Below are 23,739 nucleotides of genomic sequence, written 5' to 3' on the forward strand. Positions count from 1 at the left end.
TTAATCTCTCAGCTTGACAAACAAGTCCAAGAATGTAGGCAAAAAGTACTAAGAATGCAGAAGTTGTAAAAAGGTATAACAGGGGTATAAAAGAAAAGGCAAAAAATCTTCATGGCATCAACAGAACCTCCAGAAGGGTCAGTTGTGGGTATAAACAGAGGAGGTAGAAAGTGGGGAATGATGTAAACACTCTTTGGTAAAGTGATGATGGAGAGAGTGGAATTTGGAGCCTGCCTCAAATAGCCCCACTGGGAAGATATTTTATATTTGTCTCAGGTTTTTCTCTTGATTCCAGGGAATCTGCCCTTGTTGGTTTTGATGAAGGTGCACCTGTCTGGTTGTTCAGCCCTAGTTCTTCACTGGAGGGGAAGCCAATACAAAGTGCTGGTTGGGACTGCAGCTCTCCTGTGGGTTATTTTTTTGCCAAGGTGCAAGTCACAATAAGCTTTCCAAGTTCTAACACTGTGATGTCAAACTGCTGTTTTCTCTCTACTCTTGGTGAGATAGAGAAGTTTTTATACACCTGGAGGTGTATAAAAAGGTGTGCCAGGAGGAGGAAAATATTTAAACCTCATCACTCACCTGGAAGCATTCTTTCAGAGCAGACTTCTGGCCCATGGAATTCATGTTCCTGAGCATCTGTGAGTTATTCCCAAACACACTGTGCTTGCAGCAAAAAGCAGAATCCTTCTCTTTAAGCAGCAGATTCAGAGATACTCAGATATATTCAGTTGCATCCTGTAACTGCATTTTGAAGTGCTTCAGGCACTCATGGGAAACTGGAGATTCAAATCTGGGTAGAACTAATTGCATTTCCAAAAATCAAATCTGGAGGGATGCGCTCAGGCTCTGGAACAGGACAGATTTGTGAATAGCCAAGATCCCTTTTACCTGAGCAGTCACCAACTGTAAACAAGCATCTGCCTTAAAAGCACTTTAGGAACAAAACCTTCTGCTTTGAAGTGAAAGAAAGTAGGCAACAAAACCTGGTGTTTAACAGTGATGTTAAAACAGTGAAATCCACAGCCTGGATGAGTTCTTTCTTCAGCTGATTGAGCCGTGGGTACAAACTGAAGGAGGTTTGGGATTGGGTGTGATCTGTGGCAGGACAGGGTTAAGGGCTGCAGGGTGCTGGGGCTCTGGCCAGCGGCCGGCTCTGGTTACAGCCTTGATGCAGTAACAAGATATAAGCTTTCAGAGCTCCCTAAATGGACCAGCCCTGCAGGAAAATGAAAAATGAACCTTAAAATACTGACCTTGTGCTCCAAGCCTCACCTGAGGAGTTTTGTGCTTCGTATTGGAGGGCTGGATGAATAACAGGTTGCAAGTGTTGATCAGGAATAAAGCCCAGCCTTGCAGCTTGGCTCCTGGAGCTTTCCCAGAGGGAAATCATTAACTCTTGAGCCTTGATTGTTGTATCAGGACCAGCCAGTGCAGGAAAGCTAAGAAATTTGCCACTCCCTTGGCAGGTGAATGCCTGACACATGGTAGCAGTTTTTCAGAGCAGGTGGCTACTTTGATGTTTTCCTTTCCTGGTTTTGTTTAAGGGTCCTTTCTGCATCCTTGAGGTGTTGTATGGAGAGGCAGCCAAACTGGGATCTTGGAGAAGGCTGTCAAATTTTCAGAGGAGTACTGTGCTTCTAAGCATGTCTAAGTACCACCTCTTGATAATTGTCAGCTCTTTATTATGTTTAGCTTTTATTGATCCAGCATACCTGTAAAATAATTTTACTGTGTTATGAGGTGTAGGTGTGTACTAATACTTAGAAGCTTTTGACTGCAGTGGTTTTATCTTGCCTGCCCATTAACCTGTTTGTTTAAATACCAAAATTATCTTGATTTAAAGTAAAAGTGGTAAGTGCTGAGATCCAGTAAATGGGTGTGTGCACAGTAACGTAACCCCTGAAATTAACTCTTGTTTTGATAAGGCATATTAATTTTTCTGAATTCAGCATACATTCATCCAGCCAGGTTCTCAAAAAATGCTTGAACCTACTCATTAACTTTCATCTTAAGTATAATTATTTTGCTCCAAAGAAGGGGAAAAGTATGTTTGGGAAAATTTTTGTCCTTAATATGGCCTTGCATTATGCATGGCTGTGAGCATACCTCTGTAAACACTTCCAAAGCATGAACTGTGCAGTTCCCTGGGTCGGGGTCAAGGTTAGAACTCCAGTGGTTTGTTTCCTCACTCATTCCATTGCCTGGGAGCACAGCCTGAAGGTGCCAGTGATATGAAGGTGCCAATGTTAACCACTGCAGTCTCAGATTTGTCTTTTTCTTTTAACTTCCTTTTAATATAATTGTGTAGAATGCTGTCTGTGTTTCCAACTCTGTGTGTTTTTCCCTTGTTTTAGGTTTGACACACAGTTTTTCAGAGCTGTGTAGAGAGTACCAGAGAGTTTGGCAGAGAGTTTAGAGGGGAGCAGAGGTAACTCAGCTGCAAATGCTGTCCTCTGCACTGCTACAGTGAGTGCCCAGACATGAAACCAGCTGATACCTGGTTCCCATTTTATCGTGGTGAACTTTAGTTATTGCCAGAGAGTATCACAGGCAGTTAAAAGTTGTTCTGCGTGCAGGAAGCAAAACAACACTTGGCATCTGGGATTATTTTGCCCCTTGCCACACGTACTCCTGTCTCCAGCTCTGTCTGAGAGCGAGACAGATCACAGCCTTGTTGGGCTCTGAAGCTGGAATACCTCCTGGAGAGCTCCTGGCTTCCATCCAGCTCTGGAGCTGTTTGGAAGATGAGACATGTCCGTGGACATGCTTGTTCCTTCCTCCCCGCCGGGCATACATGTTGCAGCAGACTCTTCACTCCCTGCAGTATTAAATACCAGGGATTATTGACACAGGTGTGGCTTGCCTTCCTCCAAAGAAGAGCCAGGCTTGTTCTGTTTGTCTTTAAACTTGAAGAAAAGTCCTTTCTGGAGCTGCTTCCCCTTGCATAGTTCACCTGATAAAGGTCTGAGTTCTTCAAGTCCAGCTCTGTAGCTGCAATTATTTCTGGCTGCTGTTCTCAAACAGTCTGTTCTGAGTGTGCAGGTCTGTTCATGTTAGAGTGAGAGGCTGAGCAGTCAGCACAGATGGAGCATTGCCTCAAATACCAGCAAATAGCTGAAAATAGCTCCTTCCAGCCACCCTGTTCTGGGTACAGAAGGAGCAAAATCTGTATAAACTCCGTGGGATCCATTCATGGAGGAGTGAATTTCTCACTGAGGATGCTTCTCTTACGCCTTGCCTCTACTCCAAACCATGAAGAATTTTTAGTTCTGTGTACTAGGGAAGAAAGCTTGTGCAAGAAGTTAATTTTGTCAGCTCTCCTGAGCCTTTCCTTTGCTGCTGTGAGGCTTCAGAATTTTCACAGCCCAGCTTCAGATTTTTCACAGCCCACCTTCACCTTCTTGATTCTGCACTGCAACAAGCTGTAAGAAATAAAATCATCAAAGTAGCTTGACACCTCCAGCCTTGTCATGTCTTGCTGGTACTTCACCAGTGAATTTCTCTTTCCCTGTAGCAAGTGAAAGTGACTTGAAAGCAGAATTTTTGGGCTGTGCAGATCAGGGGTAGGCTGCTGGGAGCTGCTGTGCTCCTGGGGCTGTGAAGGGAAGCAGGTAGCTTTGAGATCAAGCTCCACTGGAAGGCAGGTGTTACTAACTGTACCTCCACATGGAAAGCAAAAGTTCTGGCACACAGTTCCTTGACTGGAAATTACTCCTAACAAATAATCTTTGTCAAATATTGAGATAGCATATGTCAGGTGAATGGAGTCAAGTTTCAAAGAGGCTATTTAAAGGTTTTATGCTATGAATGCTTCCTTTCTAAAGCACTTTCTCACTAAAATGTTTTGCCAGGTTTTGGTTGGGATTTTTTCAATGTTTTTTTTTTTTTTTTCTTGTCATTAATGAATGTGGATTTTCAGATGTAATTTAGCTTGGAAAGTAAAAGGCAGTGTCAGCTAGACACATTCTTTATTTTGATAGGGACTGTCTCAGGAGCTGACTCCTTGATTTGTTCTTCCTTCCCTTTTTGTGACTGTATCTCAAAACAGATAGATTTGTAAAGCCTGTACATCAGTGTCACTGAAGGGTGGATGTATCAGGGTTTTTTCCTATGGTGGCTTATTTCTGAGCTGCTGCACTTCTCTTGGTATCTAGATCATGGTCCCTACAGGCTTTTCTTAGTTAAATTTCTTATGCTGTACTGGGCACTTTGCCTGGAGCTATGTATCAGAGCTGGCAAACAGGATATGGCTGTAGGAAATGTGCTTGTTTTAAGCTTTCTCTTGGGATTCTCCCCTCTCACAATACAAGAAAAAAAAGAAGGGGTGGGAGGGGAGGAGGAATAAAAGCATTGTACTCCTGTTCCCTGGCTTTCTCTTCCCCAGACTCTAAATGCACTTGACACGCACTCTGTTGGCTGCCTTCAGCCTGGGTGCACACCAACATCAGGCAGATCTGGGGAGCAAGAAATGAAATCATTGTTGTCATGCACTTTTAATATTAAATGAGATGTTTCTGGTGTTCTGTTCCCATGAGCACTTCTGATCTTTGTAGAGGCAAAGCAAAAACATAATTGCTACCATGTTCCTTTAAAAAAAGAAAAGAAAGGGGGGGAACAAAAGCATGATGCAGGGTTTGGAGTTGTCTTTCTCCTGCTGCCTGCATGATGTAGACATTTCACTTGCTTGCTCTGGCAAGGCCATCATTATTGGCTTAGACTTTCTGCTAAGTTATAGTTTCTTTCCATCATACCCAGCCAAGTGAGGCTGTTGATATGTTGGGACTACAGGAGATATTCTCAATTGTAGAGAGGAGGTAAAATTACAAAAACTTACTGCTGGCACTTGCTCAGATTGAAGAAATCCATTGTAGCAGCTGTTGCAGTAGCAGATCACTGGCTACTGGTGGAAGGACTGTACTGAAAAATTCTCTGGAATATCTTCAGACTAATACCCTGCTTGACAATGATGTGACTGGTCTGTACATTTTGTGGCTGGTAGGTTAAATTTGCATTAAATTTACGTGCAAAAAATCAGGCAAAGTAGTTGGGTGAGAGAAGAAATTCTGCAACACAAGAGCATTCTCTTAAAAAGAATAAAGAATGTTGAGGGGGAGGTACTGTCTGAACTAGTTGTTTTTAATATTACCTGGAAGTCAGTGAAAAAATGAAGCTGCAGGATTCAGCTGGCTGCAAGTCTGGGAATGCAACTGAGCACTGGCAAATCTGGCATGAACTTCACCACTTTTTAAAATTTGCATCTTAGTTAAAGCAATCAGGATCTGGTTTTGTATCTTTTCTGCCTCTCTCTTGAACCATTTCTCCTGGTAGTTTGAAGTGCACCTGCACTGACATGTGCACCTGCTTCTGCAAGAATTGCTTGAATTTGTACCTTGTGGTGACAGTTAATGCCAGCAGTTATGTTGGATGTGAGCATTGTGCTGGGTTTGTGGATCTTGTTTCAGGAAGGATTTAATGAGCATTGTTTTAAGTCAGTCTATTCTTTCCATTAAATAAAGCTGTTCTGGGCAAGCCTGTCCAAACTGGAATTCATCAGTCTCAGATTCATATTGTTTTGCTTCCTTCCTTTAATCTCTGTTCCATGCTGTGAGGATTGTGTTTGGTTGTTTTTATTTTCTGTGGAGCCTGAGAAGACACTGGTTTTTATGTAACTGCATGGAGACGCTGTAGGACTGAAAAGATTGTCTATATTTCACCTCAGTGAGGTGAAAGCTTCAGGCAAAATGCAGCACTTTCCTTATGTGTGTGTACATGCACTGCCTTCATCTTGGTCCTCTTTAACTGCTGGTGATGCATGGAAACTGAACCAGCACTCTGGGTGCTCACCAGCCAGGCTGTTGCAGGCAGAGTCGTCTTGTCCAGGGTTTGAAAAAAACATGTCTTGAGAAAGTGGAAAAGATGAAAAACCTTTTCCTGTACTCACACAGGATTAGTAACAGCATAAGTGTTGTCTGCTATCAGTGAGCTGATGTGCACAATTTTTCTTGGAAGCACAGAAATCGTGACTTATGTTAAAAAGATGCGATTTGGGGTTTTTTTAATACTTTGTCCACAGCAGCTTGTGCTCTTCAGAGCCTGCTCTTTATTAGTCTCCAGATCGGGGGAAAGGAGTCTCCCTCCTGCTTGTCTTTGTGTTTCCAGACTTCTTCCAACTTGGCTCTGGAGCACCGTGGCATCCCTTGACTCCTTTCAGTGGCTCTGTTGGAGTGAGGCCGTCTGGCTTTGGGCCCTTAAGCCGTTGATCTTGTGAGATCAAGGCTGCAGAGTAGATGGCAGCCAGAAAATCAACTTGCTGAGTGCATGATAAAGTACAGTACTGCTTTTTTTTTTTTTTCCTAACTCAGTCAAGCTTTAAGTGAATTCAGAGCTGCTTCTGTACAGATTTCCAGGGGTTTGGTTTGTGAAAACTCTGTGGGTACAGGTGCCACTAGCAAAGTCTTAACTTTGTCATTTTTTTGAATGACTTCAGAATTCAGATGGAAACGAACCCTTTAAGTGATGCCTTTAGCTCTGGGATACTTGAAGTCTCTAATAATTTCATATATTTACCCTGATAGGGAGATTTGACATAAAATCTCTCCTGCTGGAACCACTCAGCTGCTTGATTTTGTGCTCTTCATATGAGATACTGATACATAACAGTGGAACTGATACTGATACATAACAGTGGATATTGGTGATGTAATCTACAGAGAGATCACCTTTGCCTAAGTGGATTTAGGTAACTTCCCTATTTTAAATTGTTACCTTTCAAATTTTCCATTGTTTAAATGCTTTGGAATTCCTTTAGAAATCTCTCATCCACACATAAATATTTCTTCTCTTTCATAACCAAAAGGTAGCAACTTTTCAGCATTTATTGTACCTTATTTTTCCACTTGGTGATTCTCCATTTCATTCCACTTAATGTATTAGATTAGATCTGCAGATTTGTGGTTTTTATGCTGTCTTTCCTAATCAGTTCATTGTACTCATGGTGTGTCTCAAACTTAAATTAGCCTAAGGGGGTTTAGAACAGTTCTTGTTGTGTGATTGCTCCACTGGAGGTTTTTAGACTTCTGGATCTTCAACAGACACTCAGAGGTTTGAACAAGACTCCTTAAAGCTTGCATCTGCCAAACTTTGGTCAAGTTGTTGATGCTTGCCTCGTAGTTTTCAACAGCAAACGGAACAAATATGAACAAGCACTGTAGGAGAAGTCGGTCATCCCTTTGTTTTCTGAAGGCATTTAAGAGGTTTGAAAGCAGCAAGTTAATGAAAAGCTGTGTTGATGTCTCCAGCTCATTAAGGATGGAGCAGTGGGTGGAGGTACGAAGGAACTCATCACTAAGCAAAATTCCTATCCCCTGGGCAGTGAGGTGGGGCTGCAATCCGGTGCTGAACGTGTTTGCTTTTGCTTGGTGTAGCTCTGGGCTCTCTGATGTCTTGGCTGAGGCCTGGGGATGTGGGGACTGGACTTGCTGGAGCAGCTGTGGTGGGAAAGTGTGGGCCAGAGAAAAACAGTGGAGCCTGATAGGACTGGCTTGATTTAGCCTGTTATAAATGGGACAGACTCAAAGGATGCAAATTAAAGAAGAAAATGCTGGTAAAACAAACTCTCTGATGATTCTGGAAGTTCATACTATTTAACACAGCTGACATTTCGGAGATCTTTGTCTAATATAAGGTGCATGACAAGAGAGGGTTTGGCCATCAGATTCTCTTTCAGCATATTAGTTCATGTTTCCTGAGAGTTGTGTGCTTATGCTTGGTACTAACTCCAGGCATACAGGAGACTTGAAAATGGGCTTCTGGAAAGGTCAGAAATGCAGCACAACCCCTTGCAAGCTAGTGGCCCAAATAAGAGGGCAGCCTTCTTGGGGCCATGTAGCCCATGTCTAATGCACCTGAATTTGGCTGTGCCACTGCATTCCTTAAGTGCCTGCTTGGTAATATTGCTATTTTGGGGGATTATTTTTCTTGCCTTTGAGGACAAGTGGGCAGAAGGAGATGGGAAGCATAATGGAATCATAAATGAAGTGCTGGGTATGAGGAAGGATTGAGAGGTGCTCAGGGACATAGCCTCTTCCACTTCACTCTCAGTTCCACTTAGATCTTTCAAGAGATGAGTGCAGGATGCAATTTAGTCAAGGTTGGAGCTAAAGCAGTTCCCTCCTTTCACCTCAACAAATATTTGCTTGTTGTCTCAAACCAAGGCAAAAAACACTTTTAATTACCCATCCTAGCAAGTTCTCCCCAGAAAGGGAACGAGCAGTGTCCTGACCACATGTATTTACTGCTGGTGAGTCACTGTATGTGCCTGGACAGATGTTACCTTGCACCTGCAGCTCTGTGAGCTTCTCCAGCCTCCATGTTCATCTGGATTTGTCCTCACAGCCCATCAGTTACCACAGAATTGCCCCCAGTTCTCCAGTGCTGACTTGAAGCTCACTGTGTGAACTCCCCCATCCATGTAGGTTTATGGCAAACACAGTCTGGATTCCCTGGATTCCTGTCCGGTGCTCTCTCCAAAGAGAGATACTGCTTTGGCATAAATTTTTTGCTTTGAAATGTCATGTTCCTGTTTAAATTTTCCTCTGCCTGTGCTGCTGGAGGCCCTGGGAGAAGAGCTGTTGATGCACACACCAAGGGCGTTGTCTCAGAGGGGTTGGAGCTGTTACACTTCAGCCCATCTCAGAGAGGACTGGGGCCAGCTGGCCAGGGAGAAGATGCGTGTTCCTCTGTGTACTTCTTTCATTCTCTAAAATAGCTTTAGCCTTGTGTTTCTGTGAACCCAAGTGTACTAATGCAGAAATAGTGCTTTTCTTTTCTTTTTTTTTTTTTTTCTTCCATGAATGGCTATAAAACGTGCCCTGTAGCAGTTAGTGCCACACAAAGAATTTGTTTTTGTGCTTCCAGAGGGCTGTGGCTTCTCTGAAAATGGGTGGATTTTCCGAGTGAGTTTGGCACAGGCTGTTGCCACATCTGGCTTGGCGACCTCATTGCTCTCTCCTCACCTGATGCACATCTCACCTGACTGGAAATGGAGAAAGGAGGGGGTCAGGGAGCGGTTACCAAGCAGCATTCTGTCAGTGTCAGGTTCAATGAATGGCTTCAGTGTTTGGAGGCACTGAGGAATTTCGGACAAACAGTCCAGTGAGTCACAAAAGGTCTTTGGGAGGGAGGCAGGGGGAGAGGGCAATGTTGGGATACAGCTGGGACTGTTTCAGAAACTTTATTTATGCCGAACTTGATAGTGCTTGTGACTCTGCTGGGATCCCCTAGAAGCACCAAAATATTTGGGTGTTGGTCTCAGTATGGTGGAACCATATTTAAGAGTGCCTTGTCCTACATAATGCCTCATGCTCAGCACACTCTGCTGCAAACATCTGTAAGTGAAGTGTCCTTAACTTTTGTAACCAGGGATGGATTAGCTGTGTGGAGATCTCCAAATAGAGCACTGCAAGCCAGTGGAGGTTGCCCTTGAGTCTCTGGTAGAGCAGGTTGGCTGTGTCACTCCTGGAAAGCAGCAGCAAGAGAACTGACAGTGAGATCATCCTTCTGAAGTAGGAACACAGGGTCTGCATCACCACCACGCTCCCCTGCAGTTTGGTTTGGAGAGGCTTTGTCAGCCAAAGCCCTGCATGGCACAGTGGCAGAGATGAATTTAGCACCACACACACACATCTGGCAAACCTCTGCAGCCTGGGACCCTGCAGAGCCCTGGGAGGCTGGAGAGGCTGATCAGGTGCTGCCCTGAAGTCACTGAGCTCTGGCTCTGGGAGCATCTGGGCTGTTGCCACATTCCTCTGGGGAATGCACCAGGCTGACCCTGCTCAGAGCACTGGGAGTTGCACAGGCCTGCAGTTGGCATTCCCAGGACTAAAGGAGTTTCCTGTGGGCTGGATCCAGCCTGTGTTTACCTAACTGTGCTCTGAAACACTGACTCCTGGTTGGTGCCCAGGGCCAGTCACCAAAAATGAGGAATCCATGGTTTGATCTGTTTTGAGGAAGGGCTTCAAGTACAGCAGTTTCTGTGGAATTCCAAAGGAGTTCAGTGTCCAAGACCTGGTGAAACAAAGCTTAAATTCTTTCATTAAATTTAGCTTTGCAAAGAACTGGAGCATCCTGTTAGACTTTGACTTTTCATGGTCCAAACATTGTCCTTTTATCTAATAAACTGAGTTTCATTCTTAAATTTTATTCTCTTGTCTCAGAATAAAGTTGTAAATTTCTAAACAAATAAACAGCGTAGCTTTTTAGGTTGGAAACATAACTTGACTAAAGTCTGTTTCTTCCTTCTTTCTTGCAGGAATTCTCAGAAGTGGAGAAAAGAGATCCTCAGGAGCTAGTTGGTAAGTTCACTCAGAAGTACTTATTCACAGGTTTTTTTCAAGCTAGACCTTGTAAGTCCCACTTTGTAAAAAGCATCTTCCCTCTGTCCTGGCAATGCTGTAGTTTCAATTATTCCCTGAATATTTTCAGTGAACTTTTATTCTGGGAGAAAGGTTTCATGCTTAAAAATATGAAAATAATTTCATGTATTATGTGTTTAAAACATGTATGTAAAGGGCAGTGTTGGCGTTTTTCTAGACAAGGTTAAAACCAATAGTGTAGCTTTGTATAGATAGAGCCAGTGGAACCAGGAGTGATGACTTTGTCCTGTGGCTTCCAAAACTCACCAAAACTATCCCCATTTAAATGTGAGCCACTTAGAGATTTCCAGCTGCTGTGCTGACATAGTACTGTGTGTTTTCTAATGGTTACTAAAACTTACTTGATTTTTGTGACACCTCATTTATTGGTCACACCATTATTAGATTTGGAAAGTCCATGGTTGTCAGCTTGAAATACAATCCTCTGCTTGGTCTCTTTGGAGCTGCACAGAAACTGTATTTTATATTGCATTTCTGACTGTCTTGAACTGACCCTCTGCTCCTGAGGTTACTCCTGCAGCTGTGTGGTATCATGCAATAATATCATTAAAAACAAATGAGTTTGGAAGTTGCATCATCTCTCAAATCAGTTTGATATTTCAGCCATAAAATGTGATAAGGGTAAATTAAGATGGTAAGTACTCAGGTGCTCAGCTGTGACTCCTACAGCAGCCATCACTGAAGTTTGGGATTTATAAGTCCTTTTTTAGTTGGCCTGCCTAGACTTTGCAACTGCTCTATTGGATTTTCTGCCTTTAGAGGGCAAAACTGCTTCAACCAATCTCATCATCAAATGCAACAGAAATCTTTCTCCAATCTACTCATCCGCCTCAAAATGCACCCTAGAAAAATGGATAAGACAGCAGCATTTGGGGTAAAAAGGGCAGCAAAATCTCTGGAAGCCAACTGCCCTTTTCATCTGTACTTCACATATGGCAGAACCTGTGCAGTTGTAAAGCAGTGTAGTGGGAAGTCCCTTCTTAGTTTAAGGAAGGTTTAAGGCTCAGGTTACAATTTTGTTAGTTTCCTTTTCCCCCAGTGACTGCCCAGACTTGATTTCTTTGTCTCAGACTTGCACATGGGTTTAAAAGCAGCACAGGGAGCACTTAGTAGTGTCACAACTCATGGGTGAACAGTGTCGGAGAGTCTGAGACCTGGATTGAGGTCTCTGCAATCTTATCTTTAATATCCTTTCCCAACAGCAGCCTGCAGGCTGGCTTTGTGCTGAACCAGGTTATTAGAGGTCAGCATACTTGCCATGCTGGATTCTGTAGGTCTGTTCCATTAGGCCATATCTTATCTAGTTGAAAAGGAACTGTTGCAAGAGACTTACGGTTGGAGTAATGTAAGAACCACTCCCTTTCTGGAAATTTGGACTTTCACAGTTAAAATTCTTCAGTGGAAAAAGGTGCAAGATTTTCTGACACAATCTGGACACCTCAAGTTTTGTCTTAGCAGTATGTGGAAGTCAAGGTCCTCCTTAAACAGTTTTCCACAACTGCTTTTTGCATTAAAAGCTTGCAGGCCTGCCCTTCTCAGAAGATAACCCTGCATTTTTCAGCATCACCTTTATTAAAGTCTGTGATTTCTGTGTGAAGTTGCTTAAGTATTAAATAAATGTAGGCTCCTGCCAAAAGCACTGTTTGTGTTTAACTTCCCCTGGATACACAATAACGTTGGAGCAGCTCTGGGAGTGGGAGCCAGCTGGGATCCATCTTCACTGCTCTTTTTTTGTTTCTTTTTTTTTTTCCCCTGTGAGGCTTCCAGCTGGATCCATTCCCTTAGTGCATGCTAGGTGAGCACTGGGGTTGGCACAAAGGAAACAGTAGGGATGAGCAGCTGGAAAGGGCATGGTTGTCCTGACTTATGCCAAAGTAGTGATCACATAATCAATGGCTGACAGAATGAGAGGGAAGTTTTCATCCCCATGGTTGAGAAGGAAATACGTGTGAAACTTATTTTCACAGATTTCTACATCAGCATTGTCCTTTTGGGCTTTTTGTACCACTCTGAAGAGTTCATGGTGCTGCCAGGACATTGCATTTGCTGTGTCCTGCAGCCTTGCAAAATATTACTTCCAGGATGTGGGGTTTTTTTGCCCTGAAGTTCTTTGCAGCATGGTTGTTTACCTTGTGGATTCTAAGAAATGTTCTCTCCAGCCCTTGGGATATCTGAGCACAAAGTCAGTGTTCATAAGGGCAGAAAGTATGGCAGGTCTCCCTCTGCATTTCTCAGCCCACGGAGCAGAAAGGGAGCTGGTGTCCTTCCATGGATGGGTGACTCACTGGCATGTTGTTGCTTCCAGTTCTTCCCTCTGATTTGGCTGTTCTGGTGCCAGGAAATCAGACCCCCCCACGCCCTGGTTTATGCCAAGCAGACTTGACTGGAGTGCCAGGGAATGCAGTTTTAGAGACCTGGCACCACCGGTTTGCACATCTCCAGGGGAAACCCTTGTCCCTCTGTCACCCTTTCCGTGGTTTTTTTGCATAGTGTGACCTTTAGAAACAAACTGCCACCTGAACTGCCTCTAATCCCTTGTGGCTGCCTAAAGCACAGCATGTAAGTGGCCCTTGAAAGGGACAGGAATTCTTCATCCTACCTGGGAGCAGTGTTAATCCAAGAGCCATGATCCATACCATATCTGTCCTGTACAGCCAGCTCCTGTGCTTTCTGTTCTTTTGGTCTTCTCTGCACTAGGAAAACATTCCTACCCCTCTGTAGGAAACAAAATTCCTGTGTGCTCTCTGACAATGTCTCCAGCACGGCCTTTGGACTGAGAGCAGTCATTTCCTTCTGGAAATGGAGCTCAGGGTTTGCACTGTGCCACTTTCTCTCCTGCTTTGCAGATTGTCTGCTGCTGTTGGGTATAGGTCACATAACCCATCTATCTCAAACTGAAGCACACTAAATGTAGCATTTCCATTTAATTTTCTGCCTCACCAAGATCTGGTGAGCAAATATCCTTCACTGACTGCTGAGGTGCTGAGTTTTTGCAAGGTAACCCCTAATATTTGCCTGTGCTTTGGCCTGCTGTGCATGGCCTGGGAGCAGAGTGTCTTCTGCTTTACCACAATGCATGTGCTGACTGCACACAAAGCTACAAACACCTATGGCTTGTGCTGATGAAAGTTTTCACTTTTAGGTCAGCTTGTGGAAGGAGAATGCACGGACTAACACCAGCAGCAGTGTCCTTTAGCAGCAGGATGCTTTCAGGGGCAGTGGCCCCTGCTTTCTTGAACCCCCATCTGACTCATGGGATCTGCTTCAATGCCTTAGTTCTTTGTCAGGACTTAGAATCTGATTGGGGAAGATATTTACTTACTGTGAGCCAGAATCTGGGTGTGCCTGGAGTGATTAATTGTGCCAACAGCCACTTCCTGAGGTCCCCACTTGGAGATCCTCTAGGCTGAGCCTGCAAATCACAGGGCAAATTAGGGGCTGAAGCCAGTGTCACTACCTGTGACTCATGTCAAAGTAAAACTTTGATCTTGGCAGGAATAACAGGATGCACAGAGCACTTGGATGTATCCTGCGAGGACACACCTTGTTGTGAGCTGTTCATCTGCAGTTATTGCTGTAGAGATGGTGGAAAGCTGCCCTTGGGACTTGGAAAACACAAAATGTTTTATACAGGAGCCTGTGGCCATACATGCAAGTCCCAGGATTATTCTGAATGATATTCCCAGCTGTCCTTTCCTCTAGGGAAAGAGCTGGTGGGAACATGCTGTGGAATCAGCCATTCTGTCTGTTTGGGGAGCAAGTTTGAGAACTGCTGGAGGGCATGGATAATTTGTACTTCCTTACAGTAAATAAGCCCAAAGGGGTTAAACTCACCCTTAAACTCACCCTTTTCTTCCTAATGATGTGTCACCTCAGTCTGGTTGCAAAGTGATCAAATAACTGAGTAATGCTGCAAGTTTGTGCTCAGTTTGTGACGTGCATGTCCTGCCTTGCTGCTGGCAGCATTCAGCTGCCTCCAGCTCTGGTGGGATTGCAGGAGGCAAAGATTCCTTAGTTCCAGTTCTTTGTAAACCATGAGAAGATGCTTTCCCCCATAATGTTGATAAAGGATTGTTTTCACAAGGCTTAAACTAAAAAGGAAATGAGCACCGAACCTGAAAAGTCACGCATCAAAATACATCAAAATACATTGTCTCATTGGGAGCTGTTGTTCTGCCTCCAAAATGATTTCTTTTCCAAAGGGGCTTTGAATGGATTGCTGAACATATTCTTATGGCTTTGACTTTTTTTGCTGGTAAAACAGACGTCCCACCCAGAGTTCCTGAGTTTATATGAGCACACAGTTCCCCTTCCCATAAATGTTTTGTTTCTCTGTGGCTCATCTGCAAGGACAGGGAGCCTATGGGATGCCTAACGTGGAGCTAGGCATTTTTTTAAAAATTTTTTCAGGTGTTTTCTTTGCCTTATGAAGTCTGGATTTAATAGTCTTTTTGGCTTTTTTATTTTTAATGTTTCTGCTGATGCTGTGAACCTCTTAAACCATTAATCAGCTTTTACCTTTCCCAGCAAGCCTTGTGTGTCGTGTATTATCCACACTTCTGTGTCTTTGCCACTGTCTTTCTGGGTTTTCTGAAGCTCTAATTAACCCAGAGGCTTCCCCATCCCACCAGCAGCTGTAACCTGTAACAAATGTGTGCCTTGTTGTCAGGGAGCTCCCTTTGCCTGCCTTTCTGTCGGGGCTCTGGCAAGCTTTCCTCCTTCCATCAAGGCTCCCACTTGGTAAATGCCAAAGGACACTTTTTGTTTGTTGCTGGCAAGCTCTGAAGAATTTAACCCTCAGCAACATCTTGATGAAATAGAGTGAGTGGTTGCCTGCCAGCTTTGCCTCTCCAAAGGTTGTTGTCCTTAGTGCTTCGCATTTTTACAAAAGACATGGAAACTGTAGCAGCACTGATCATGTGTGGTGTTGTTTATCTGCAGCCTCAGCTCCCCAGAGTCCCAACACCCTTGTCTGGCCTTTGGGCCCTCCTGGCCTTTATTCAGAGGAGCTGAACTCTGGGTGCTGGAGCTGCAGCCCAGGCAGCTTTACTGAGGAATGTGTAACTGAGGAGCTGCACATGTGAGAAACCTGGTCGATGTGATTTCTGTGCTGCTCTCAGGCCTCTTATCCACTACAGACCAGCTCTGGGATGTGTTCCCTGGACAAATTATGCTTGAAAACAATCCCAGCTGCTTAAATGGGACACAAATCTCTGCTCCAAGGCTTGGCCAGAAAACTGCCTGGGTTTCCCATAATAGTGGGAAAGTAGCAAGCAATGGGGGGAAACGTGGCCGTTTCTTTTGCTGATAACTCTGTAAACTAATCTTTACAAGGCAATCAGGTACTACAGTAGTACATCCCAGTACAAACAGCTGTGGAAATCTGGCAATCTGGACTGGGCTGTTCCCAGTCCTGCAGAACGAGTTGTTCTTTCTAGCAATAGTCTGTCTCTGTAAGCAAAGATCAAAGTGCCTGTAAAAGAAGTGGTAACTTAAGGATGAAATGTAATTTCTTGTGGTTAACTCCTGACAGCCTTGGGGAGCATTGTTCCCTTCTGGAACCATTTTGGTTCATCCAGGTATGTCCTGAGCTAAATAGTCACAAAGTGATTATCTCCCCCAAAATGGAAAAGAGCCAGACTGCATAAAATTGATCCTGTCATCCTCCACATGCATGGTTCAGTTCTCTCTCCAAGGGTGTAGGTATCAATAAAACAAGCATCATATCCCTCTTTTAATGACTCGACCTTTAGGTTCTTTAGTTGCTTCTTGCTCAGCTCCTTAAAAACACGACAAGTAGACAAGTACCAGTTGTCAACATTCCCATCACCTTTGTCCTTTGGTTCCCAATGAGGGAGTAGTGCTGACAAAGACATAAAACAAAATTAATTACTTTTATGGCTGAAATTCCCGTCAGTAGTGCCGGAACTCATCCCAGTTTGCTCTCTCCAGCTTCTTTTTCAGAGAGAGTGCGGAACATGTCTCCAGATGAGATCAAAATCCCTCCTGAGCCTCCTGGCAGATGTTCTAACCAGTTGCAGGTTGGTATAAGTCCACTTCATTCTTTTTTTTTTTTTTTTTTTTTAAAGACTTGCAGTTCAGGGGATGTTTGGGAACCCTGCTCAGTAATTTTGCAGAAGGCAAAGCTCCAGCATTAAAGCTGGGTTTCACCACACTGAGTTTATGAATGCACCGTGTTAATGCTTTAGGCTTTACAGCAGTTCTAGTTTAGGAATCTCAAAGTAGCTTTAAGCTGTTTTCCAGCCTCTGTGGGTTAGTTATGCTTTAAAACAGCTCTTGATCCCAGCAGTGACACAGAAGCAATGTTTACTGTCAGGGCTGCTTTCCTCTTACCTCAGCAAATTCAGCTGCCTAGCAAAGAACAAATTGTTTTTCTATACAGGCCTGAAATCCCCTAAACTGGAATAGTTGAGGCAGCAATGCCTGGATTCCTTTTCCACCTACATGTCTCTGGATGGTAAATATTTAGAGGGAAGGCTGGTAGCTTAGAGGCAACAAAAGAACACAAATGCATGTTTTCTCTGGTGCACACCCAAATAATGGCAGTGACCAAGTTTGCAGTAACCTTCTGTGTTATCCTCGTTGAGTGCAAATGAAAGAGCAGGAACTGCTGTCTCCTAGCACACGTTTGAGTTTTAACTCTGTTTTTCTGCCCAACAGAAATACAAGTAAAGAATTACTCCTGGACTTCTCTATAAAGTAGCCCCTAATGTGCAGTGGTGATTCAGATTGACTCACCAACTAGATGATGCTTTCTTCTTCTCCACACACTGTACCTGGGCACACCCAAACCTCCTCTAGTGCTGTAGGAGCATTTTACTGACATCAATGAACAGGTCTAACACACTCCAGAGGAATGCACAGAGCTTGACAGGGCAGACAGAATAAAGGAGAATTTTTCCCCTTTGACAGCAGTTTAGTGTGTTAAATCAAAGGGGAGCTTGTCCTCTGTTGGCAGGTCAAACCACATCTTAGAGCACTTTGAGCAAGGAGATGGGATTGTTCTTTAGAGATGCAAAATGTTCTGGGCTTTTCACTGGTGGTTTGCTCTTTTGTCAAATTTTTCCTCTGATAAACTGTATTTTGAACTCTGCCAAACAGAGGATTTCTTATTATAAACTTGACTGAGTAGTTGCTCATCTGTGGACTTCAGGAACTTTATTGCTACTCCATGGGGAGGGGATAAAAGGGAGCAGCTATTCAATCATTTCTACTCCCCAAATTCACCTTTTTTGCAGTTATTCCTTCAAACCTCACAATGTGTATGCTGGATGTGGAGATTGTGTAATTTCCTCTTGCTGATTTTGTGACATCCTGATGAAAATTTATCTTATAAAGGTTGTTGAGTTTCATATCAGCTCTTAACAATCCTCCTTTATTCAGGCTGCAGCAAGCCCTTAGACAATAGTCAGCTCTGTGTTTGACTGTCCAGGGAGGGAGACATGAAGTGACTTATCCAGAAGCAACAAAGGAAAATTGACTCAGCTTCTCCTATCCTGAAAGATTGAAGGCCCAGCCTCTGTTCTTATGTGCCTCTTGTACATGAGAAATTCCTGTCAAAAAGAAAAGATGACAGAAGTTACTGAGGGTATTTTAGCAATACCACTTAACTCTCTGTTCTGTCTGAAAGCTTCTGCTTCTGCTTCACCATCACCAGAGTAGGAATACTTTTAAGTACTTTCATCACCTTGCTGAGGAAAAAAAAAAAAATCATGTTTGATTTGAAATCTTTTAAGCTTTTTGGAGAGTAGATTGCTTGACATCTGCAACCTGAGTCAGTTAAGTTGCCTTTTGCAGGGGCTTGTGCCTTGTGGGTGATGTGCAAAGAGAAGCTGATTCCATCTGACTGGTAGCAAAGCAGGGATTTATGAGCACATTGTTCCTGAGAGCATTTGGCTGCCAGTGGGCATCCCCAGCAATACCTGATGATCACACTGGGTTTAGTTCTCCAGCAGAACTTGGCTCTGGCTCTGCCTGGGTAACAGATGAGCAGGAGCTTTGCCCTGTGGGCAGTGTAGCCCAGCAGCTCTTTCTCAGGTGCACACCTGAGGCTGCAGGTGGGTGTTGGTGGTCCCTGTGAGTTGTGGGAGAACCTCTGGATTTCCGAATTGGCTTCTCTGTGTCGTGGCTGTAAAGGGAAACAACAGACTGGGAAGGAGGAGTCTGTGCCTTACATGCAGATGTTTAATCACCAAGGCCTTCAGTAAGTGCAAAGATAATTCCTTTACCAATCAGACAGTTCATGAAGGTACTTCAGACCTTCAAGCAGAAAGTGTCTCCTAACCAGCCTGGCCCTGGTGTAAAGGTGAAATCCTAGCTCCATTCAAGGAGGTCACTGGTTCAGCTGGCTTCTTTCCACATATACAGTCGTCAGCTGGTGTGCTGCTCCTTTTCATCCTGGCTCACCCTGTCATCTTTCTCCTTTAGGATAAAATTCAAAAGCTGTATGAGAGGAAAGTGAAAGAGGGCATGGATATGAACTACATCATCCAGAGGAAAAAGGAATTTCGCAACCCCAGGTGAGCCACCATCTTTTCATATGTGACTAAAGTACCACAGAGCAAATTAGAAGAATTTTCCTCTTTGTTGGAGTTGTAGCAGAAGAAGGATCCTGAACAGGAAGGACTACTGCTTGCAAATTGTCTTTCTCATTTTTGTGACTGAAACAGTAAAACTCTTCTTTGTGTTTGGTAAAGCAGCAGCTGGAGTTGGTGTGTTGGTTAGATTTTAAATGTGAAGGCTCGGGATGAAGTACTTTAGAAGATGTGACTGTTCTGGGAATTGGGAGATGTTTTGGGGAATAGGAAATATTCTGGATAATGGGGTGCCACATCCTTCGTAGCAGGTGTAGCTTCCCAGGTTCTCATTTCACTTTGTGTGAAGAGGTGAGAACCTCTCTCTGTTGACACATCTGAAACACTTCTGTTCCCTTCTACCTCCCTGGTTCTGTTCTGACCTCTTGCTTTCCCTTTGCAGCATCTATGAAAAGCTGATCCAGTTTTGTTCCATTGATGAACTTGGTACAAATTATCCAAAGGTGAGTGGCAGTGCTTTTGACTGGAAAAGGAGTGAATAAAGATAACATAAAGTCTCACCTCAGGCTTTCTTGAGCCTGCTTGCTTAGAGGTCCTGTAAGGCAACTTCAGCCTGAGCCTCTGCATTGAAGTGAACATTTTTGTGTGGCACTGAGCCTCAGTGCCTCAACCTTTGCTACAATGATTCTGCACAAAAACTGCTGAAGGGTGGAGGTATGAATGGAACTCCTTGAGGGGGAGAGAAGCTGAGTAGCAGAAAAATGCATGACTTAGCCCAGCATCCTTTTTGGCTTCAAAGCTGTTTCTTCATTCACAACAGAACATGGTCCCATAAAAGAAGGTCTGATGGGATCTTTGTGTCACTGGGATAGAGGAAGAAACCAGTGATGATTATCATTGTCACCTCTGATTATCATCAGACAACAGAAATACTTAAAACATTTTTGCAGTGGGTTTTGTGTTTCTGTGGGAATAGCCCTAATCTGATTTATTTCTTTTTTTTTAGGACATGTTTGATCCTCATGGCTGGTCAGAGGATTCATATTACGAGGCACTAGGTAATTCCAGGAAGTCTCTCTTTTTTTTTTTTTTTGTCCTAGCTTAGGTCTTTGTGTTTTGTACTTAATTAACTGCACTGGAGTCTTCACTTTCTGTATAAATGAGAAGTCATCACATGCTGCTCTTTAATGACTCCATTCTGGTTGGATGTGCCTGAATGTTATTGATGCTTCATCAGTTTGGAAAGACTTTTCATTTAAATTGGTTCTGCAATGTTTTCATCTCTCAAATCATTAAATTAGTGCTGCAATGCTTTGATTAAAAAGCAGCAGTTGCTTTCATGGCAGTTTAATTTTTCTATATAGAAATTGCATCTATTTTTTTATTTTTTATGATGGGAAGTGTGTGAATGAGTGAGAACTATGGAATTCTACTGTTCTTAGTGCTTCACATCTTCTACTCTTTCTCAGCTAAAGCCCAGAAGATCGAGATGGACAAACTGGAGAAGGCCAAGAAGGAACGCACAAAGGTACTCAAAACTTAAAGAGATGCAGGTGCAGGGCTTTTGTTTCTTTCCCTGCTGAATTTCATTCTATTGCTTTGCTGTTTCTGTGCTAAAACTGCTTGTTTTATCCCAGTTCTCACCTTTCTTCTTGCATGTCTTTCTCCAAACTGCACAGATCAAGTTATTTGCCTTTCTTTATAGGTCCATTTATAGGTTGTTTATTCCAGTGGATTTCCTGCTGTTTTGTCAGTATTTTTAAACCAGAGCTCTAAAAATGGCATTCAGTAAGTCAGATACAGGCAAGATAATGAATAAAGAACAGCTTTTTCCTTAATTTATGAGTTTTTGCCTGGTGCCTAGCCTAGTTAAAGCTTAATTTCCTCACTGTATCTCAGTGTGAGACAGTACCCGCTTTCTGTTCTCTGTGATATTGCCTTGTTGCATCAAATTTCCAGAAAAGCTGGGCCTATCTTAACTTGCATTTTGTGACAAGCCCAGTTATTCTTCTATATGCCCCAAAAAGAACACAGGCTTTGGAAGAGATTTTATTCCTCTCCTGTGTTTCCTTTAAGCCAGTGGCTGGCATTAGAACATGTCTAATGTTAGAGATTTGTCATCTAAGCTGCAGAAGGCTCCTTCTATCTCCAGTGTGTGGAGGGGTTTTTGTGCAGTGCATGCTGTGTCTTGCTGCTTGTTTTGGTTTTTTGCACAGTAGCCCAAGTATCTGATCATGCCCTTGCCCAGATCTGCAGTTCTGAGGCTGCAGTGCTGTTGGAGCTCTCGTTGCCAGGTTTCCTGCTGTGATGCAGTCGCAGTAAATTGTGCAAGCAAGGACTTGCCTTGCGTGTTCCTTAAAGGAAAAAGAATTTCTAACTGTATAAATATAGTGTTTAATAACCAGGATCTATCCTGTCTGAGCTGTGTCAAATCCTGTGCCTCTGCCAGTTGACAAACACATTTTTATGTATCAGACTTAGGAGCTGGGTTGCAGGAATCCTTAATTCTCGTGGCCTGAGGTCTGTGTCTTCCTTCCTGCATCATGAGCAGCTCAGAGGTCAATCCAATGCCTTACATCACATTAAAGCTGTTTTTAAAAAACAGAGAGGTGGTGTGGGTTAAAAAAAGGCTATTTATCTTAACACTTCATTTTTTTCATCTTCTCCCCTTTCTCCCATGTGTCTCTCCTTTCCCAGATTGAATTTGTGACTGGCACTAAAAAGGGGACAACAACAAGTGCTGCTTCCACAACCACCACAACATCCAGCACCACTGTGGGAGGTAAGGAATGGTTGTGAATGTACCCCTTAAGCTGCAGCAATGCTGGGATTAGTGCTTCCTGAAGCCTGAAGGATCCTTAGTGATCATGTAATGCAAGAGAGTGTTTCTTCTAAGGGGTGTTGAACTGGCTTTCCTCTAGTCCCTGTATTCCATGGCTCTCCTTCTGGAATGAAAGACTGGGGCCAGATGGGATAGTGAAGAGACTTATTAGTGGGTCAAGAAAGCTGCTGCTCTCTGAGGTTGTAGAGTGTTCCTGGGACTGATACATCTCAAGATTTGGAGACACTGGAAATCATTCTCCTGCCTTGCAAACTGAGGGGAAGGGAGAAAAACCACTGGAAGCTGATGAGTGTGTCCTGTGCCTGTAGCTGAGCAAGTGAGGATGTGTGTGCTCTGTTGAAATTAAATCTGCTTTGGGGCAGGGAGTGATCCTGTCTCCCCTTTGGCTGGAGTTTCAGGTCTAGAGTTCTACTTTGACTCCTGGTACCCCAAGAGAAAAGTTGCCTTTCCTCCTCCCCATTTACTGCCAGTGTATCCTGAAATAAATGTGAGGGGAAGCTGTCTAGTCAAGCAGTGGGATATTAAGGGTTAACAAGCCAGGGTGTTAAGAAGGGATTGGTGACCTCTAACATAATGCTAATCCTTGTTTGCTTGGTTTAATGAAATTCACAGATGCCCAGAAGAGGAAGAGCAAGTGGGACTCTGCCATCCCCGTAACGACGATAGCTCAGCCCACCATCCTCACCACCACTGCAACACTGCCAGGTGTTGTCACAGTGACAACCAGTGCCAGTGGCTCCAAAACCACGGTGATCTCAGCTGTGGGCACCATTGTGAAAAAGGCCAAGCAGTGACTGCTGTGCTGGGCCTGGTGTTTTGGACTTGTTTGTCACTGAAGCCATTGTCCTTGGAAGGGAGCGGTGGCTTTCTCCTTTGGTAAACCATGACAAGATTCTTTGAAGCAGCCCACGGTTCCTCTTTGGAAGGCTGGGGGCAGGAGCAGGATGCCAGCTGTGTGCCCACAGGAATGGACCTCTGCCCACCATGCCTCTGCCTTTGCTTGCTGGGGGAAGAAGCAGGCTGCCTGTGTTGTGCTTGGAGGAAGGTGGTATCTGGAGTCAGCTTGTAAAAGTTTGCTTATCAATTACTGCATTGGGGTCTTACCTACTTGCAAGTTTGGTTTAGGGGGAAAAAAGAAAATAAATTAAAAGGGCAAGCAGTGAAGGACTGTCAGTGTTACCCCTGTGTGTTCCAGGTGGTGCTTCAGGGCTGCCTGCAGCCTGTGTAGGTGCCTCCCTCCAGAGCCAGCTCAGTTCTGAGGGAGTTAAAGCAGAGACAACCACTCAGTGTCCACGTCCAGATGTGTAGCAGAGACTTGAAGCAAACTACATCAGTGAGTGTAGGCTCACTCTTTGTTCTAGCACTGACACCTGTACCCTGTGCTCTCTGTGTAGATCTTAGTGACCACGTGTGAAACTCTTGAACTCTTGAGGAAACTGTGCTGGAACATCCTGTTGCCATCTCACAGGGATGGAGATTTCTATGCAGAACCCTCAAGCTGTAGAGGTTTGATTTGTGAACTCACTTGCAAAGACCTGTGCAGAAAACACTTCTATTGCCACGGAATGAGGTTGGACAGCAGATAAGCAGAGGAGAGTGTCTGATCCTATTTGTGATGTTGTCCGTCTTTGTTTTAGCTCGTGATATTCTGTGAATGCACACATGGCAGTTACTGCTTGCTCCACTGTTGTGAAAAAGTATTTTCAGTTGAAAATTTTGTTGTATAAAAATCAAAAAGTCTTTAAAAAAAAAAACCCTGGTGTCACTGATGTGTCTGCATTTCTTTAAAGTTAAATTTCTACCCAGAGCTTCTTTGTCCTCGTGTATAAGCAATGATGGGACAGATGGTTACCAGATCACCAAAAGTGTAAGTTTCTGAGAATTCAATGGTTTGGAGTTGTTTTTT

The 23,739-nt window shown here is 43.8% G+C and overlaps 1 protein-coding gene across 3 annotated transcripts in view; it reads left to right on the forward strand.

Annotated features, from left to right (window-relative positions):
* The window catches only part of SAP30BP (SAP30 binding protein), a 29,973-nt gene extending 6,307 nt beyond the window's left edge, over positions 1-23,666 (forward strand). For all 3 annotated transcript variants that reach the window (XM_069032971.1, XM_069032969.1, XM_069032970.1), the window contains 8 exons: positions 10,313-10,355; positions 16,389-16,477; positions 18,885-18,976; positions 19,434-19,494; positions 19,998-20,049; positions 20,461-20,519; positions 21,689-21,773; positions 22,446-23,666. In XM_069032971.1, the coding sequence (XP_068889072.1) occupies positions 10,313-10,355; positions 16,389-16,477; positions 18,885-18,976; positions 19,434-19,494; positions 19,998-20,049; positions 20,461-20,519; positions 21,689-21,773; positions 22,446-22,627 (663 nt within the window). In that variant the 3' untranslated portion in view covers positions 22,628-23,666. The remainder of the gene's footprint in view (positions 1-10,312; positions 10,356-16,388; positions 16,478-18,884; positions 18,977-19,433; positions 19,495-19,997; positions 20,050-20,460; positions 20,520-21,688; positions 21,774-22,445) is intronic.
* Positions 23,667-23,739: the final 73 nt, after the last annotated feature.

Source organism: Aphelocoma coerulescens, chromosome 18, assembly GCF_041296385.1.
Source record: "Aphelocoma coerulescens isolate FSJ_1873_10779 chromosome 18, UR_Acoe_1.0, whole genome shotgun sequence".
Lineage (NCBI taxonomy): Eukaryota > Metazoa > Chordata > Aves > Passeriformes > Corvidae > Aphelocoma > Aphelocoma coerulescens.